Here is a 19,300-nt window from a genome sequence, read left to right as displayed (position 1 = left end):
CTCTATTTGCTATTCAACTAAACTGGCCAGCAAGCTCTGATCCACCTGCCTTCCCACCCACCATGCTTTCATGACAGGTATGTGCAGCTTTTCATGTGGGTGCTGGAGTTTGACTTCAGATCCTCATGCTTGCAAAGCATGCACTCGTACCCACTAAGCCAACCCGCAGCCCAGTCTATTGGCTTTTATTTCACATTTCTCTAGTTTTAACTTCTAAAAGCTTTATTTTTAAGAAGTTCAGCTTAATTGCAATCTATTCTTTCTAATATGCACATACCATTCTTCTGAAGGTATTAAAGTCAGGTAAGATTTCTAAACAATTTCAAACCTTTTCTTCTTGTATTCCCCATCATTTTTTACCATCGTACCTCCTCCCTTGACCATTTTGTTAACCTAAGTTGAAGGATTCTTCAAATGTCTGCCTGGTTAGTGTTCCCTGACAGGCAACTTATTTTTAAGGACAGTTTTGCCAGCATGTCATACATGTACACCATTTATACTCTGGTCATAGGAGGACACCAGAGCCCCTAGACTAGAGTTGCATATGGTTGTGAGCTACCGTGAGGACACTAGGAACTGAACCAGGGCCTCTGCCAAGAAGAGCAAGTGCTTTAAAACACCAAACCACCTCTCCAGCCCTGGCAACTGGTTTCTAAGACACTTCCAAATTCTGACTGGAAATTAGAACAGACGGGCAAGATTCGTCAGCAATGGCCTTTACCAAAGAGAAACCAAGAACTAATTTGTTTAACTGAGATTCTCAGAGGGTCAGGATGCAGACAACAGATTACTTCTCTGAGATGTTCACCTGCTCCCTGTACCAGGAGGAAATATCTAGCTATACCTTTCTAGATGCCTCTAAGGGAACAACACTATTAAACACTTACTTAAAACTTTTTTACAATCTCATTTTTGCTCAGAATTGCCCTCTGCCGTGCTTAAACGGTCAAGATCCAGACTCTTCGAGCCGTAATATATCCCAAGGCAAACACTGATAACAGTAATGTCAGAGAACTCACAACTCGGCCAATTATGTTTGTAGTTTATGTTTCAGGTCTCTTTAGTCAATTTCTCCAAAAAACATAACCCTTATCTTCCTGGGGCACTGTGGTAGAAAAGTTAGCCCCAAGAAATGTGCAAGAATACCTAAGTTAGTGGCTCTTTACTGGGAGCTATTTGTCAACGTCTGGTGACAGTTTTGGTTGTCATGGTGGCATATGCTACTGGAAATACCAGGTACGAACTAGGAATGCTGCCAACACCTTCAAATATACTGCTTCAAAATGTTAACAGTGTCAAGGCTGGAAAAAAAAAATCTCTCAACTAAAATTCTTCTACATTTTAGTATTATGACTCAGCCCTGACTTTTATAGTATCCTAATGCCCCCAATCCAGCACTAGCCAAGATTCTAGGATCCAATGCTTGTTTTCTCAGTCCCCTCTGCAGACTTTCAACATAGGTGTCTCTGCTCTGTTGAGACTGACTGAAAATAGTGCTGACACCTGATGTCACTGCCTATTCCACACCTTTAGCACAGTTTCCACTTTGCCCAGGCATGGTCACTTCTACCTGCGATCCTAGCATTCAGAAGACAGAGGGAAGACTGCTCTATGCTTCAGGCCAGCCTGGACCACATAAGTGCGTTTCAGGCTAGTCTGCGCTAGAGTATATAGAGTGTGCATGTGAAGAATTTTGACTTCAGTGTTTTACAAGTGTAGGTGTGAACTTTTAATTATGCCAGCATGTTTAATCAGACTAACATTTATCAACATATTCATAATTAAACCAAGTAAGAAATTACTTAGCAGTAAATTTTCAAGAGAAAAAAAATCTTCAGCATTACAAAGAAAGTTTTGAGTTTTGCTTAGATACAAGGTTTTAACTACATAACCTGGGCTGGCCTTCAACTCAAGATCCCTTTGTCTCCTGCTGAGATTATAGGCTTGTGTTATGCCTGGTGAAGAAAGTTAATTCTAAGTGTGATAAGAAGGTAAACAGAAAAATCACTTACCAAGATCAGAACGAGTATTTGTAAACAATTCCGCAGGACAAAAACCACAGAGATAATATTTACAAACCTATTAAGAGAAAAAAAAAAGTAACTTTCAAAAACTGCTTAGTTCTAAAACTTCCATTAGAAAAGGTGCCAAATAATATTTATGTCTTGATATATTCATCTTCTAACCAAATACAACTTCATCTGCTTAACTCTGAACTTTTTCTTTTCCTTTTGGTTTTTCAAGACAGGGTTTCTCTGTGTTATAGCTCTGGCTGTCCTGAAACTCAGGAACTCACTCTAGACCAGGCTGGCTTCGAACTCACAGAGATCCGCCAGTCTCTGCGAACACGACTTATAGAATTAAGTTATTTTCTAAAAATATACTAATTATGTCTGTTCAAATATGATCGGTTTCCCAGTAAACACCATCTTGTGTTTTAAGAACTGGCTGTGAGCTAACCATGGTACTCAGGAGGCAGAGGCAGGTGAATCTCATAATAAAGAAAAACAAAATGAGGGAAGTGGTGTCCCACGACAGGTTTCTCTGTATAGCCCTGGCTGTCCTGGAGCTTGCTCTGTAGACCAGGCTAGCCTTGAACCCAGAAATCTACTTGCCTCTGCCCCCCAGCACTGGGATGAAAATTGTGTACTACCACATCTGGCAAGAAATTATTATCTAAAAACAAACAAATAACCTCTAACAGAGGCTAGAGAGATTGCTCATCACTTGAGATGAGGTACTGCTCTTGTAGAGGACCTGAGTCCAATTTCCAGAAACCAAGTTGAGAACCTCACAACTACCTGTAACTCCAGCTCTCTTCTGGCATGCATTCAGGTGCATACAATCCTATGTTTACCCACATACACACACAGGCCTCCCAATCACATAATTAAAAATATAATCTCAAAAAAAAAAAAAAAAAACAACTTGTGGACTGGAGAGATGGCTCAGAGTTTAAGAGCACCAACTGCTCTTCCAGAGGTCCTGAGTTCAATTCCCAGCACCCACATGGTGGCTCACAACCATCTGTAAGGAGATCTGGCACCCTCTTTCTGTGTATATAAAATTACAACAAACATGGAATAACTAGTAGTACATGTTTGGGTGTTTCAAATGAAGTTATTGATGCCAGTAATAATTAATCCACATAATACCTTTTATTTATTGTGTGCTATATACACATACAATTTGTGTGTGCGCAAATGCATGACAAACCACAAGTGGCCATGGGGGTGTCTTCCTCCATCACTGCTCAGCACATTTATTTGTTTGTGTAAAGGCTGCTCTCCACCTTAAGTTTTTGGGACAGTGTACTTTGCTGACTGACTGGTCAGCAGGCCCCAGGGATCCACATATCTCTGGCTGCCCAGCACGGGGGTAAGAGAGGCACTGTGGTACATAGCTGCATACCTGGTTATCTTTCTTTAGGATATAATTGTGCCAATCGCTATAAATGTAAGATATTAGCCTTTGGGTTGAGGGGCCCCCAGCTGGATCAGGCCCTCTGAATAGGTGAGACAGGTGATTGGCTTAATCAGCTTGGGAGGCAACTAGGCAGTGGTACTGAGTCCTGTGCTCACTGCATGAGTTGGCTGTTTGAAACATGGAGCTCATGTAGGGATGCTTGGCTCAGTCTGGGAGGAGGGGACTGGACCTGCCTGGACTGAGTCTACCAGGTTGATCGCAGTCCTCAGGGGAGGACTTGCCCTGGAGGAGGTGGGAATGGGGGGTGGGCTGGGGGTAAGGGGAGGGGGTGGGAGGGGGGAGAACAGGGGAACCCGTGGCTGATATGTAGAACTGAATGATATTGTAAAATAAAAGGGAAAAAAAGATATTAGCCTTTGGAATTAATATTAGTCAGAAAACTTTAAATGCTAAGTTTCCACCACCTTCAAATCAAATTGTGCAAAAAATAAAACAGTATCTGGCATCAGTGATGAAAAAAAGTAATGCTCTAAACAATACTACAGGACTGAGAAACAATTTGGCACTATTTGCCAGATCTAAAATGTAGATTTTCTTTTTGGTTGTTTATTTATTTTATTTTCAAAAGAGGGTTTCTCTGTGTGGCCTGTTCTCTACCGTTCCACCCACCTCTGCCTCGGGAGTGCTGGAGTGAACAGTGAGTGCTACTACCACCCAGCAGATTTTTTTTTTCACTTAGTCACACTATCTTTTGAGGTACCTACCAGTAGTTTTTATAATCAATCTCACTTATATCCCCCCTCCCCATACCCCTTTCTCCCTCTCCCTCCAGCCTAGCTAGAATGGCAAAAGACGTAATTTACATACCAAACAGGAATCAAATAGTGAACATAAATTAAGGCAGGTTCATATATGCTGATATTGTCTAAATTATTAGGGAAAGCCAAGAAACAATACACACCAAGTCCCATTTTATTTAAGCAAATTACATAGGAAATAATTCATTCAACATTACCTTCTTTTTTCTTTTCTTTCTTTCTTTTTTGTTTTGTTTTCAAGACAGGGTTTCTCTTTGTAGTCTTGGCTGTCCTGGAACTTACTCTGCAGACCAATCTGACCTCAAACTCACAGAGATCTGCCTGCCTCTGCTAGAATTAAAGGTGTGTACCACCACCACCAGGCTCAACATTTACCTTTGATCATGTAGAAATTGCTCAGATATAACAACTCTTGGCAATGATCAATCTGCTATTTGAGAACAAGGATGCTAATTAAAGTCTACACTACAGCCATAAACAATAATCCCAGCTACTTGGCTTAGGTAGATTTTGAGTCTGGAATAAACTTAAGCAGCACGGTCGTGAGCTCTTACCTCAACCTTCTCCCACAACAAAACAATCCAAACACAAAACCACTTAAGAGAAACCCTAATTACTTTGTATATTAAGACTTCAACTGTCATACATGTATTAATTTAAAATCCAGGAACACAGGGGAATGTTACTGCAGTTTCTTGTTCATCACTATTCCTTTAATTTTGGCCACATGCAGCATAAAACCAAATGGGTTTTGTTTTAAGAACAGTCTCATCCAACAGTCCAGGGGACTAGAATGAGTTCCTCCTGCCTCAGTCTTCTGAATGCTGGGATCTGGGGATTGTGACACCATGACTAGTTAATTTTTTTTTTTTAGCTAAAGGAATTCAACATCTAGTTTATAAAATGGAAAAGTGAAAGAAAAAAAGCGTAAGAAAATTTTCAAAGGCAGTTTTAAACAGAAGGTGTATAAGAGTCAGGCTGAGAGCTATGGTTTTGCTCCAGCTATTCTGTGATCACACTTTCAAATAATTAGTCTTTGCGTCTCTCGTTGTATTACATACTCCTTTGCAGTCATGGCTCACATACTTCTTCTTGTTATATATTTTGAATGGTAAAATCTCAATCAAGCTTCACAGCAGCTAGGCAGTAAACACCTTCACTGCTTCAAACCCTTCCACCATTTCCCAATAGAATGAAGTCTAAACTTCATTCTCACGGTCTCCCTCCTTACTCTCCTCCCAAGTCACCAAAGGCTTCAGTGTGACGCTGCTGAAAACTTCCCAGTTGCACTCATTTTCTTCAGCCTGCCATTAGTAGTGTCTTCTCTCCCAGGCTAATTCTTACCAATCCTTTACGTTCCAGTATTTGAAGGCCACTTTGTATGAGAAACCCTTCCTGAGTCTGGATTGGATACTGCAGGCTCTTGCACCCTCTGGTTTTCATTGTAGTATTCACACTGTGTCATTAAAGCACATTTACCAACTCCTGTTTGTCACTACACTGATGGTTCTCAGGGCTGAGTGTTATGCCTACACAAATCTACTCTTTCTCTCTTTTTCTTTTTCCTTTTTTTTTTTTTTTTTTTTTTTTGGTTTTCGAGACAGGGTTTCTCTGTGTAGCTTTGTGCCTTTCCTGGAACTAGCTTCGTAGACCAGGCTGGCCTCAAACTCAGAGATCCACCTGCCTCTACCTCCCGAGTGCTGGGATTAAAGGCATGCGCCACCACCGCCAGGCATCTACTATTTCCCTTAAGGGCATCTCGTTGAAAGGAACCTAAGTAGTCATCTCCCTTGGTGAAAATCAAATCTAAGGACGTGTGTGTGTGTGTGTGTGTGTGTGTGTGTGTGTGTGTGTGTGTGTGGCAATCTATCCACATACACATACTTTTCTGAAGTCAACTGTTGAGGCTTAAATGTGAAATATCCCCCACGGCCCATTTGTGAACATTTGCTCTCCTACCGTTGGCACTGTCTAGGGAATGTATGAAACCTTTAGAAGGCTGAGCCTTATAGGAAGCGTGCTGCTGGAGGCAGGCTGAGGTTTTACAGCCTGGGTCCATTTCCTATTCTTCCTCTTCTCCTGGATGGCCAGAAAAAAGTGGCTGGCCAGCCTCATGCTCTTTCTACCATGGAAGACTGTATCCCCTTCTGCAACTTAAGTCAAAATAAACCCTTTGTTTCCTTAATGGCTTCTGCTGTGGTATTTTATCACAAGACAGAAATCAAGCCAATAGTAAGGAAGTTTATTTTCAGTATTTATTCAATTTATTACATGAAGAGACACTAGCCCACTCGAACTATGGCTCTGGCAGGTCTTACCCTTCTTCCCACTCCCTCTGCCTTGCTAAAAACAGATTGCATTCCTAACGCTAGCCACCAAGGTCTATTCCCTTATTTGTCCGCTTCCTCCTCCTGAGGATGACTACCAAGGTCAAGTTATTGAAGCAGTCAAGTCCAGCCAGCAATCAAAAGCCCCCTTTGGTTCACACCTAATTAACATGCCCAATTAAATTAAGCACCTCATCCTAACACGGGGTTTCTCATCTTACCTTTATAAACCATTTTGCCCATGTGCCATGTCTGTCTCCTCTCTATCCAGAGACAGCCCTTTCCCTCATCCCCTATCTCTTTTACCAATGCATCCTAGCCCATTCTATACAGTGTACTGTGTGCAGGCCAGAAGAGGGCACCAGATCTTCTCATTACAGATGGTTGTGAGCCACCATGTGGTTGCTGGGAATTGAACTGAGGACCTCAGGAAGAGCAGCCAGTGCTCTTAACCGCTGAGCCATCTCTCCAGGCCCCCTTTTTCTCATCTTAAAAATCACCCTGATGCCGTTTTCTGACGGAGTTAGAAAGCAACCACTTTAACTTTTCTCCCCTGCTTAATAAAAATCTCTCTGTGAAAACAGATGTTTGTGTGTGGTTTGTGCCTAATCCAGGGTCTGAGAGGAAGCCCCCACTGTTCAGGGGTCTTCTTCATTATATCTTTGGATTTTTAGAGATACAAGGTATCTTTAGGACTGATACTATAGAACTATCTCAAAACAATTGTGTGTGTGTGTGTGTGTGTGTGTGTGTGTGTTGGGGGGGGTGGTATTTGAAACATTCCATCCAGCAGAGAAGTTCTTTAAGCAGAGGTAAACAACTCAAAATAGCTTCAGGAAGCCCCTGAAACTGACCAGATTCACTACCACACACCCCCCCACACACACCAAAAAAACCCACAACGCAAGTTCATAGTGCCTTTCAGACTAGCGGAACTGAGCTTAAGATTCTCAGACAAGACAAGCAATCAAGAGGACTCTAAGGCCAGGCGAGCACCCAGAAAGCAGCAAAACCCAGCAGAGCTGCCCTGAAGAGTTTTAGACCAACTGAGCGACTTGGAAAGGGCATTCCCCAACCTGTTAAGGTGACTGCAGGCATTTAATATCTAATAGTAGGTATCATGAACTACCAAAGAGTTTGCTTGTTTATTTTTATAAACATGTGGGCATGCATGTGCTATTATAGCATGCATCTAGAGGTCACAAAGCAACTTGTGAGAGTTGGTTCTCTTCTAAAAGTGGGTCCTAATGACTGAACCCAGGCTGTTAGGTTTGGCAGCCAGTGTCTTAGCTGCTGATCCATCTGAGACCCGCTCAACCCGTGACTACTAATTTTATACCTTTAATTTTCCCTCCTAAATTTTGAACCTTTCCCCACCTCAGGCATTAGGAGAATTTTTTTCACAAGTAAGAACATGGACAGAAACTTTAAGTAATAAGTTTGGGGCTGAAGAAATGGTTTAGCAGTTCAGAGTACTTCTTGCTCTTCCAAAAGACCCAATTTTGGTTTCCAGTACCCATGTCAGGCAGCTTACAATGGCAGGTAATTGCAGCTGCTGCGAATTCAAAGCCCTCTTCTGGCCTCCACCTGCACACAGCGTGGTAAATACACACTCAATCCTTTTTTTTTTTAAGTTGTTTAATATTGTCAGTGACAGTATTTGCTAACACCCTAAAATTTTAGAAATGTACATTTAGTTCAATTCTCTTCATAAATTATTAGTCTTTAGCCAACAGGTTATGCTTCAATCAAGGTAAGTGACAGAAACAACTGTAGTCTCAGTAGGATGTGGGAGTACACTCCTATAGGCAAGAGGATCACTCAAGGCCAGTCTGGAAAAATATGAAGACCCTGGTCCCAGCAAATAAAACAACTGCATTCAACTCACTGCAGACATTGTAAGTCAGTTACATCATCCACAGTTAAATTCACTTTTGGAAGGAGGTTCTGAATGTAAAACTTCAATTTGAACTACAAAATTCCTACCACATTAAGAAAAATAAAATAAAATACTAAAAGCTCCAAATTAGACTTTGTAATTCCCTACAATCTTCTGTAATACAGCTTCTAATGGCTTCTCTGGAAACACTGAATCTTTCCACTCAGATCCTAACTGAAAGGTACTCACCCTAGGCAGTTACAATCCAATGCTTTCCTCATTACTATGGTTACTTGCACATAACACCAACCAAACCTGGGATAAACTTTTTTGGTTTTTTGAGACAAGTGTTTCTGTGTAGTTTTGGTGCCTGTCCTGGATCTCACTCTGTAGACCAGGCTGGCCTCGAACTCACAGAGATCCGCCTGCCTCTGCCTCCCGAGTGCTGGGATTACAGGCGTTCGCCACCACCGCCTGGCCTGGGATAAACTCTTAATGCAAAAATACCAGCGACTGCAAATATGCGAAGCACAAACGTGAAGTTGATGTTGGGTGAAAACTGCTCTCAAAGAGCCTGCAAAGCACTAACACCTGTATACTCTGCAAGACTCAACAGGGGTGGGGGTTGTAGTTTTTGTCCCCCCACATACACACAACAATAACTGTAAAAAAGGATTTTTAAAGTCAATGTGCTGGACTGGGATACAGAAATATGCATTTAAAATAAATTTCACAGGTCAGTCAAACATGGGCCAGCAAGTTGACTCACAGAGTAAAAGCGTTTACATCTAAGCCTAAAGACCGTAAGTTCAGGGCTGGAGTGATGGCTCAGTGGTTAAGAGCACCAACTGCTCTACCAAAGGACCCAGGTTCATTCAATTCCTAGCACCCACATGGCAGCTAACAACTGTCTGTAACTCTAAGATCTGACACTCTCCACTCTCACACAGACATACATGCATACACCAATGCACATAAAAAAAAATCTGGAGCCCACATGGAAGGAGAGTAGCAAGTCTCAAACAGGTTGTCTGTCCTCTAACCTCCATTAGTCCCCACTCTAGGGGCATGCCGGGGGTGGGGGTAGGAGTGGGGGTCGGTGGGGGTAGGGGGAGTGCACACACACACACACACACATACACAAACACATAAACATAAAATAATCTTAACTGAACCCAGGAATAGTACTAACATGCTTCTAAACCCAGCACTAACTAGGGAGGTAGAGGCTTGCAGATCAAGAGTTCAAGGGCTCAAGGTTGTTCTCTATTACACAGGACTCAGTCTCAAAAAAATAAATTTTATCACTTTTGAACGTACAGATTAAATTAACTTTAACAATGTACTTTCCTAGCACTTGTAGGTAGAAGAGGATCACGAATTCAAGGTCATCTTCACCTATGTATCAAATTCTAGCAAAGCCATGCCAATTTAAAATAAATAAATAAAAACAGGAGTGAGCTAGATGGCTCATCTTGTAAAAGGTACTTGCTAGCAAACCTGATGATCAAATCCCTAGAACTCACAAGATGGAGAGAACCAACATTTTACACACACACACACATACACACACACACACACACACCAATAAATGTAAAAAGGGATTTTTTAAAGTCAAGTGTGCTGGGCTAGGATACAGAAATACATATTTAAAATAAATTACCCAGGTCAGTCAAATAAAGCTATCTTCCAGCGAGGCTAAAGGAATGAAGAGTACTTGCTGCTTGGTTCCCAGCACCTACATGGTGGCTCACAAGCATCCAGGCTCCAATTCCAGTGGAGTCCCATTCCCTCTTCAGGCATCCACTTGGTGCATAAACATACATGCAGGCACTCATACAGCACACACGATAAATGTATGACTGTGTAGAAATACAAACACATTTTAGAAAACTTTATCTTAGAACTACTGTTAACACTAAGGTAGTTTTTCTTTTTCCCTCCTGGGAAATTCAGTGGTTAAGAACACTTTCTATTCTTCCAGAGGGCCAGGATTCAATTCCTAGCATCCACGAGGCAAATCACAATTGTCTTTAATTCCAGTTCCAGGAGTTCTGAGGCACACACATACATACATGCAAAACATATATACTAAAAGTAAACATTAAAAAAAAGGCAGGGTCTCACTATGCAGCTCTGGCTAGCCTGGACCTTGCTATATACACAAGATTGGTCTGGAATTTAAGAGTGCTGAGATTAAACACACAAAATGAATACAACTATGCAAGTTTCCATTTTTTGACTGCTAAATATCTATAGATGTTTAATTTCCTTTTTTTCTTTTTGTTTGAGGCTGGGTTAGCCTAGGCTAGCCTGGAACTGTTTACCCTTGCCTTAGCCACCAGGTTGCTAGTTTACAGGCATGCACTCCATCAGGCTTGATTTCCATTTGTCTTCTTTTTTGCTATTTTCTCATGCTTATTTCAAAGAAGTAAAAACAAAATGGCCTGCCCAATTATGTGGCTTTTCTCCATCTAATCCAAGTATGGCAAAGAAAAAAATTTTCAAATACAAGCCAGAGAGATGGCTATCTCTCAGGTAAAGATACCTGCACTACAAAGCCTGAGGACCTATGTCCAAACTCCCCATCTACCCATACCCACCAAATAAATTTCTAAATGCAATAAAAAATTTTTAAGAAGAAAAATTTCCAAATGGAATAAAAATGCAAAACTATGTTGCTATGTTAGGCCATGATAATGTGATGGTGAATCCTGTACATTTAGATGCTGGGCTTGTCCATCCCTTCAGAGTTTTTATTAGCAACCAAAAGCACAGCATCTGACTGACATGGAAGTAACACCAAGAGTGTCCTTCCTCATATTTACTATACCCTACAATATCTGCACTATTTAGAAAGGACAGAGCCAGGCAGTGGTGGTACACACCATTAATCCCACAACTTGGAAGCAGAGGCAGGCGGATCTCTGTGAGTTCGAGGCCACCCTGGTCTACAGGGTGAGTTCCAGGACAGCCAGGGCTACAGAGAAACCCAATCTTGAAAAACCAAGAGGGGGGTGAGGGGGGAGGAAAACAAAGACAGATGGATTGACCATAAGCTTTGTTCCTGGTAATGACCACCAACACCACCCCTTAATCCTGCAGACATGAGTCTGAAATGTCAATAAGTATGTGGAAATCTTTGAAATTAGAATACAATGCAACCTCATCATTAAAGGCATGACATATTTTGATGACTTTTTTTTTTTTTTTTTTTTTTTCGAGACAGGGTTTCTCTGTGTAGCTTTGCGCCTTTCCTGGAACTCGCTTTGGAGACCAGGCTGGCCTCAAACTCACAGAGATCCGCCAGCCTCTGCCTCCCGAGTGCTGGGATTACAGGCATTAAAAAAGGCATTAAAAAAGGATTACAGGCATTTAAAAAAAGCATTAAAATTGAAAGGAAAGCACATCTATGACTGAGATGACGACATTCAGGCCTCGATTGTTACTTTTGCCCTGGCAAAGTCAAACTTATCCACATCCATCATATGCCAGGCTTCACAACCTGTTCAAAACCAAGAGATACAAGGAATGAAATCACTTTTCACTTTAATCCAAACTACAAGTGTCCTGTGAGTATCAGGGAAAACCATAATTTTTTCTCTAACCTTGGTTGCTGTTGAGTCTCTGGCTGGCCTTGAATACACCAAGATCCACTTGCCTCTGCCCCCCCAGTGCTGGGTGGGATAAAAGGTGTGTGCTACCAAGCCCAGCTAACTTTTCCTAACCTTTCAAAGCTTAGACTGAGCTGTGGTGACATGCTCCTTTAATCCCAGCACCTGGGAGGTAAGAGGCAAGTGGATGTTTTCCAGGTCTACAAGAGTCAAGTTCCACAACAGCCAGGCCTACACAGAAAAACCGTCTCGAAAACAAAACAAAGCCAAAAGAAGCTTAGGTAGAAGAGTTAAGTGGGGTTGGGGGACAGAGAGAAAGTAAATTCACTGTGACAGGAGGCCAAAAAAGGCAAGGAGGGTCAAGATATAACCAAAAGTCTAGACTAACACTGTGACAAATGAAGGAGACAACAAACAGTTAAAAATCCACATAAGATTCACTTGTTGAAATCAATCACAAGTTAGGCGGTGGTGGCACACGCCTTTAATGCCAGCACTCAGGAGGCAGAGGCAGGCGGATCTCTGTGAGTTCGAGGCCAGCCTGGGCTACCAAGTGAGTTCCAGGAAAGGCGCAAAGCTACACAGAGAAACCCTGTCTCGGGGGAAAAAAAAAAGTAATCAGTCACAAATACATGAATCAATATGAATAATAACCAATACCATAAATTACAAACACTTTTATACTACTCTGGAGTCAGGAACCACCTCCATTCAACTTTAGCGAAACACTTTCAACGTAAATCATATACCCCTCCTTATTTTCCTGAACTGCAAACGAGAAATTTTTACTCTACTCAAATCCTGGGTTTAAAACAATGCATAATTTACTATCCTGAAAAGCCTATCTGTTACCAAGCGTGGAGACGCCTGTAATCCCAGTACTCTGGAAGCCAAGCAAGGATTTCAAGTTCGAGAACAACCTGACCTACAAAGTAAAACACTGTCTCAACAAAGCTTTTGTTGAACCATTTCCTCATATTTTTATTAGCAAGTGATTTAACTGCTGTTTGACGGTAACTGCAAAGTGAAATCAGGTCCGTCTATTCCCTGATTAAGATCTCCAACAGTGGGTCGGGCAGTGGTGGGCTCAGGCCTTTAATCCCAGCACTCGGGAGGCAGAGCCAGGCGGATCTCTGGGAGTTCTGAGGCTAGCCTGGGCTAGAGAATGGGTTCCTGAAACCCTGTCTCAAAAAACAAAAATAAATAAATAAGATCTCCAACAGTGTGCTCCATATACAAAACTAGATAAAAATACTTGAAATATAATATTTGCAAGGAGCCAACTACACAGAACCGTGCAAACTGAACAGGGCTACAAAAACTACTTAGCTTTGCCGACTACCAGGAGACCTTACGTGAGCTTGTCCAGTTCTCACCTGTGAACCTGGAGTTATATTTAACCCTTCTAAGTAGGTAAAAGGACCCAATGAGTCTATGTGAAAGCGCCTACCTGAAGGACTTAAACACAACGCCATCTAACAGTATTAGTAAATACAAACACTGTTTACGATAAGCTGTATGTACCAAGTTATTTACCTGTATCAAATGTCTACTCTCCCAAAGAAGGGTCGAAATGGAACCACTTCTAAATGAGGCATTGCCCTATTTCCCCCCCAATAATACTGGTCAGAAATCAGGCTAAATACGATGGCTGCACCCAAATAACGGAAGGACTTGCCCTTCTTTTTCACACGGCAAAAACCCGGAGCTCTGGCGTAAGAAAATGAGCGCTTCCTTCTTTTTCCCGCGTTTCCTGGCCTCACCAAGGTGCCGCTTTGGGCCCCGCCAAGCGCAATCCCGGACTTCCTCCCCAGAACAACACATCACCCTATCCCGGGGGTTCGCGCCGAATCCTCCCTCCGGGGCCTCCCTCCCGCCTCCCTCGGCCGTCAGGTGCTTCAGTCCGTACGACCGGGACCCCCACATCGCGCCGGGACCCACCCTGGCCCGGCCCGCGCCCCTCTCTCCGCTCCCCTCCCCCCGGCGCTCGGGCACAGGCCCAAGGCCCACGGGACTTACGCTCTCGTGGTCCCACCGCACGTTGCTGCGCTTCTCATCCGGGGCGAGGTTTCGGTCCCGGCCCATTAACTCATCCAGCAATTGCGCGGCCGAAATCATGGTGCTTCCTTGGGGCGGCTGCTCCCACCAGCCCTAGCACCCACCGACGAAAAACACCAGCCACTCGGTCGCCAAACCCCCTCGGCCCACTCTCAAGCCGAAAAGCCTCTTCCAAAGAGGAGCCGACCCGACAAAATGGCCGCCGCCCGGGCCCCTTCCCAGCATGCCGTGCGCCCGCGGAGACACGCCTAGGCCCGGGCGCCGCTGGCGGCGCGGCTTCCCCGGCCGGGGGGCGGGACCTCCGGGTCCGGCCGAGGGCAAGGCGAGGCCAGGCGCTGACTCCGCCCCGCCGCGGCTGCGCCCGCTGAGCCTCCGGCAGCCTTCCCCGCCGCGGCTGTCGGCTCCTTTCACTGCGAGGACCGGCGCTCGAGCTCTGGAGACTCTGGCACTGCCCCGAAATGGAGAAAATGTCCCTTTGTCCACGTGGTGCCCAGGGTGCCATCTTCCAGCCCAGGAAACGAGATGAGCAAGCTGCGTTCGTGCTCAGACTCCATTTTTTTTTCTAGTCGCTATAGTTACTGCCTCCTTTACCTGACCTGATGTCTCCGGCAGTCCTCCACATCCGTTCCAAGCTGGGGACCTAACCGAGGACCTTACCCTTAACCATCTGCCACTGGACTGAATCCCCAACTCCTCTACCTGGTTTTGTCCGGATTTCTTTGATTTTTAGGGTGGAAAACCTAGGTCCTGATACCTCCCATCCGGGAATTTATTTTTCTTCGTTTTGTGTGCGTTGAACAAGTGTTGCTGTGGGTTCAGATGCACGTAAGAGGAAGCCAGAGGTCAACCCCTGGAGTCCATTGCTCAGGAATCATGCACTTGGTGGCTCGGCCGGGCGGTGGTGGCGCACGCCTGTAATCCCAGCACTCGGGAGACAGAGACAGGCCGATTTCTGTGAGTTCGAGGCCACCCTGGGCTACAAAGTGAGCTCCAGGAAAGACACAAAGCTACACAGAGAAACCCTGTCTCGAAAAAAAAAAAAAATGTCTCGGCCAAGTGTAGCAGCTCAGGCTCTTAATCCCAGCACTCGGGAGGTAAAGGCAGGTGGGTCTCTGTGAGTTCGAGGCCAGCCTGGTCTTCAGAGTGAGTTCCAGGACAGCCAGAGCTGGTAGGGGGTGATGAGGGAATGTCAATTCGGCCATGCATGATAAGGCACACCTTTAATCCCAGCAATCCAGAGGCAGAGGCAGGTGGATCTCTGTGTATTTAAGTCCAGCCTGGCTCATGTATGAGTTTGAGGCCAACCAGGGCTACATAGTGAGACCCTATCTCAAAACAAACAAACAAACAAAATTTGTATTCATTTGAGAAGTAATGGAACAAGCCTGTAAGTTAGGAGGCTGGGACAGGAGGACTGTTATTCCAGGTCATCATGGGCTACCCTGTGAGTCCTTCTCTAAAACAATTTAAGGTTAGAAAATAAAAAAAAATAAAAAAAAAAAAAATCCGGGGTTCCTGAGATGGCTTATCTGAAAGGCAGACAAGCTTGATGAGCCTGACAACCAAATTCCATCCCCAGGACTCACGGTGAGAGGAGAGACTCAACTCATGGAAGCTGTCCTCTGATCTCCACATGTGCATCTCTACACACGGACATTGGTACATAAAATAGAATGTAATTTAAAGAAAAAATTAAGCCGGGCGGTGGTCGTGCACGCATTTAATCCCAGTACTCGAGAGGCAGAGCCAAGTAGATCTCTGTGAGTTCCAGGCCAGCCTGGTCTACAGCTTGAGATCCAGGACAGGCACCAAAACTACACAGAGAAACTCTGTCAAAAAACAAACAAACAAACAAAAAAAAAAAAGATTAAAAGTTAGAATAGTACTCTACCACAGTTAAAGGGCCGGACTGCCTGGGTTTATGATCCTCAGCAAATCTCCTTCTGTGCCTTTGTTTCCCCAAATGTAAAATAGGGTTTATATGTCCTCCTCACCAGTGTTAGTGTGAAGATCAAATGAATTGATACACTCTGCACATTGATAGAGGAGACTTGAATTCAGTCTTTCTTTGGACCACCAGCTCCCAGGTAATGACACGGAGACTTTTTACTCATATGAAAGCTTAGCTTTAGCTTAGGCTTGTTTCCAGCTAGCTCTTAAAACTTCAGTTAGCCGATTTATATGCATCTGCATTCTTCCACATGGCTCCGTTACCTCTCCTCCATACTGTACATCTTACTTCCTCCATATCTGGCTGGCAAATCACCCACCCTCAGATTCTTCCCCCCAAATTCCTATCTCTCCCCAGAAGTCCCGCCTATCCTCTTCTGTCTAGCAGTTGGCCATTCAGCTCTTTATTAAACCAATCAGAAGGTGCCTTAAGGCAGGTGAGGTAAACCAGAGATACTTTCACACGGTGTGATCAAATATTCCCAAACAGAGACCCAACAGGTTTTTAATTACTTTATTAGCAAGAGGGAGAAAACCTTTTTATTGTCAAAGGGGAGGAGAGAACCCTCCCTGTGGAACTGACCGAGGAACATGAGAAAGTTCCAATAAAGTGGGAAAAAGAGGCCCCAAGCCTCCCACCTCAGCCTCCCAGTGTGTTGGCATAACGAGCCTGCACCTTCTCCAACCAGAAATCTGAAGACTTTATAGTTAAGGAAAGCAAATAAACAAGCAAAGCAAAACAAACAAACAGTTTAAAAACCATGAAATGGAGGACACTGAAAAAAACTGTTGAAGGTCTGGTAGGAGAAGAACTTTTTTTAATTTTTTTTATTTTTTAGCCCAGGCTGGCCTTGAACTCACAGAGATCAGCCTGCCTCTGCCTCCCCAGTGCTGGGATTAAAGGCATGTGCCACCACCGCCCGTCGAGAGGAACTTTTAAAGCATTCTGAGTCTTATGAATGGAAGCTAGACAAGGATGGGTTGAAAAATTCTAGGAAGGGGCTGGAGAGATGGCTCAGAGGTTAAGAGCACCGACTGCTCTTCCAGAGGTCCTGAGTTCAATTCCCAGCACCCACATGGTGGCTCACAACCATCTGTAATGAGACCCTCTGCTGTGTACATAATAAATAAATAAATCTTAAAAAAAAAAAAAGAAAGAAAAATTCTAGGAAGAAGCAAACCCAAAAAGGCTAAAATACAACACTTGGGAAGCTGAGGCAGGAGGACCAGAACTTCAAGGTCATCCTGGGCTCTCTAGTTCAAGTCCAGCCTGGCAGAATGAGAAAAACCCATGGCATCTCCAGCACTCCACTGTAACTTTCCAAGGTCACAAGCAGTCTGAAGTTCAACTCACACCTTCCTTATCCACTCTGTTGCTCTCCAGCCTGTGAGTCACTCATCACTAATCCCTCCCCCTCATTTGCTTTTCCTCCTACAGGATTCCAGTTCTTCATCCTCAAGTGCCTTAGAGACTTTCCTTTCCATCATTAGAATGTTGAGTGTTCTTCAGAGTTCTGTCTGCCTGTCTTCTGTCAGTACTCACCAACCCTCTTGGGGTTATCTCTCCTGTTCCTATGACTTCAGCAAGCACTTCCTGCTGATGAGTACCAAATCCCAACCTCCAGGCCAGATCTCCTTTCTGAATTTAGTACCCAGATCCACCCCCTTGACTGGGCCACTCCACTTACATGAAAGTCAGAAAACAAACATAAAACAAAACAAAACAGAAAAAACAGCTTCCTGGGTCAGCCATATAGCTCCATGGTTGAGAGCTGCCCTGGCACTGTGAAGCCCTGGGTTGGATCCTCAGCATCAAAAGAGATAAATAAAAACAAAACAAATACAGGTCCTGGGACAGTTCAATAGATGAAAAAAGTGCATTCAGGGCTAAGGAGATAGCTCAGACAAAGTGCTTGCCAAGAATCCATGAGGACCTGAGTTTGGATCCTATCACAGTTTGCTTTCTATTGCAGTGATAAATACCACAGCTAAAAGCACTTCAGGAAGAAAGAGTTTATTTCATCTTTCAGCTTACACTTTATTACAAAGGGAAGCCAGGGCAGGGAGAAGTTAAGCAGGGCAGGAACCTTGAGGCTGATGAGAAGTCCATGGACGAATGCTGCTTACTGGCTGGCTTGCTCTCCTGGTTCGCACTCAGTTGCCTTTCTTTTTCTTTCTTTCTTTCTTTTAATTTATTTGTTTGGTTTTATGTTATGTGTATGTGTGTTTTGCCAACATGTATGTATGTGCGCATATGTATGCTTAGACCTGAAGAAGTCAGAAGGCGGCACCGGATCCCCTGGAACTGGAGTTATATATGGTTGTGGGCCACTCCACCGTCTTGGTGCTGGGAATCAAATCCTGAGCTTCTGCAAAAGCAACAAGTGCTCTTAACTGCTGATTTATCTCTCCAGAGATATGATCCCATTTATTTATTTATTTATTTATTTATTTATTTATTTATTTATTTATTCATTTTTCTCCTGATATAATCCTTCTAAGGAAAGGAAATTTAACAAACTCTTATTATTATTATTATTTTTATTTTTATTTTTTTTGGTTTTTTGAGACAGAGTTTCTCTGTGTAGTTTTGGTGACTGTCCTGGATCTCGCTCTGTAGATCAGGCTGGCCTTGAACTCACAGAGATCTGCCTCCCGAGTGCTGGGATTAAAGGCGTGTTTCTGCCCGGCACAAACTCTTACTTTTAAAAAGCATACACTTTGGAGGGCAGCTACCATCTAATTTTTGTTGTTGCCCTTGCTGTTGATTTGTTTGTTTTTTTCCAGTTCTGAGGATGGAATCCAGGGCCTTGTCTGGGTATGTACTCTACCACCACACTATACCACCAGCTCACTACTATCTTTTTATTTATTTATTTAGGTTTTTCAAGACAGGGTTTCTGTGTAGTTTTGGTGCCTGCTGCTCTGTAGACCAGGCTGGCCTCGAACTCACAGAGATCCGCCTGCCTCTGACTCCCCAGTGCTGGGATAAAGGCATGTGCCACCACCTCCCGGCTACTGCTATCTTTTTAAATGGCCTTTTTTTTTTTTTTTTAAAGACTACTATTTCTTTCCATGTCTGCTAAGATTGTGTTAAAAGACTGAGTTCCAATGCCGTTCACATCAGCCTCAGATGGAGTACCAGGCTGATTCTACGAATTAAATTTTAAATTGGGGAAACAAATAAAAGTACAAGCTCAAGCAGAGCTCCAATTTGCCACTGGGGTC

The 19,300-nt window shown here is 43.6% G+C and overlaps 1 protein-coding gene across 3 annotated transcripts in view; it reads right to left on the bottom strand.

Moving 5' to 3' along the window:
- The window catches only part of Luc7l3 (LUC7 like 3 pre-mRNA splicing factor), a 32,513-nt gene extending 18,171 nt beyond the window's left edge, over window positions 1-14,342 (bottom strand). For 2 of the 3 annotated variants that reach the window (XM_028868931.2, XM_028868927.2), the window contains exons 1-2: window positions 14,084-14,342; window positions 2,013-2,079 (exon numbers count right to left, since the gene is read on the bottom strand). In XM_028868931.2, the coding sequence (XP_028724764.1) occupies window positions 2,013-2,079; window positions 14,084-14,182 (166 nt within the window). In that variant the 5' untranslated portion in view covers window positions 14,183-14,342. The remainder of the gene's footprint in view (window positions 1-2,012; window positions 2,080-14,083) is intronic. The other variant, XM_028868930.2, reaches the window with a different exon arrangement.
- Between the last annotated feature and the right edge of the window lie 4,958 nt (window positions 14,343-19,300).

The sequence above is a fragment of the Peromyscus leucopus genome, chromosome 8b (genome assembly GCF_004664715.2).
Source record: "Peromyscus leucopus breed LL Stock chromosome 8b, UCI_PerLeu_2.1, whole genome shotgun sequence".
Lineage (NCBI taxonomy): Eukaryota > Metazoa > Chordata > Mammalia > Rodentia > Cricetidae > Peromyscus > Peromyscus leucopus.
This window is presented reverse-complemented; position numbering and strand designations above follow the sequence as displayed.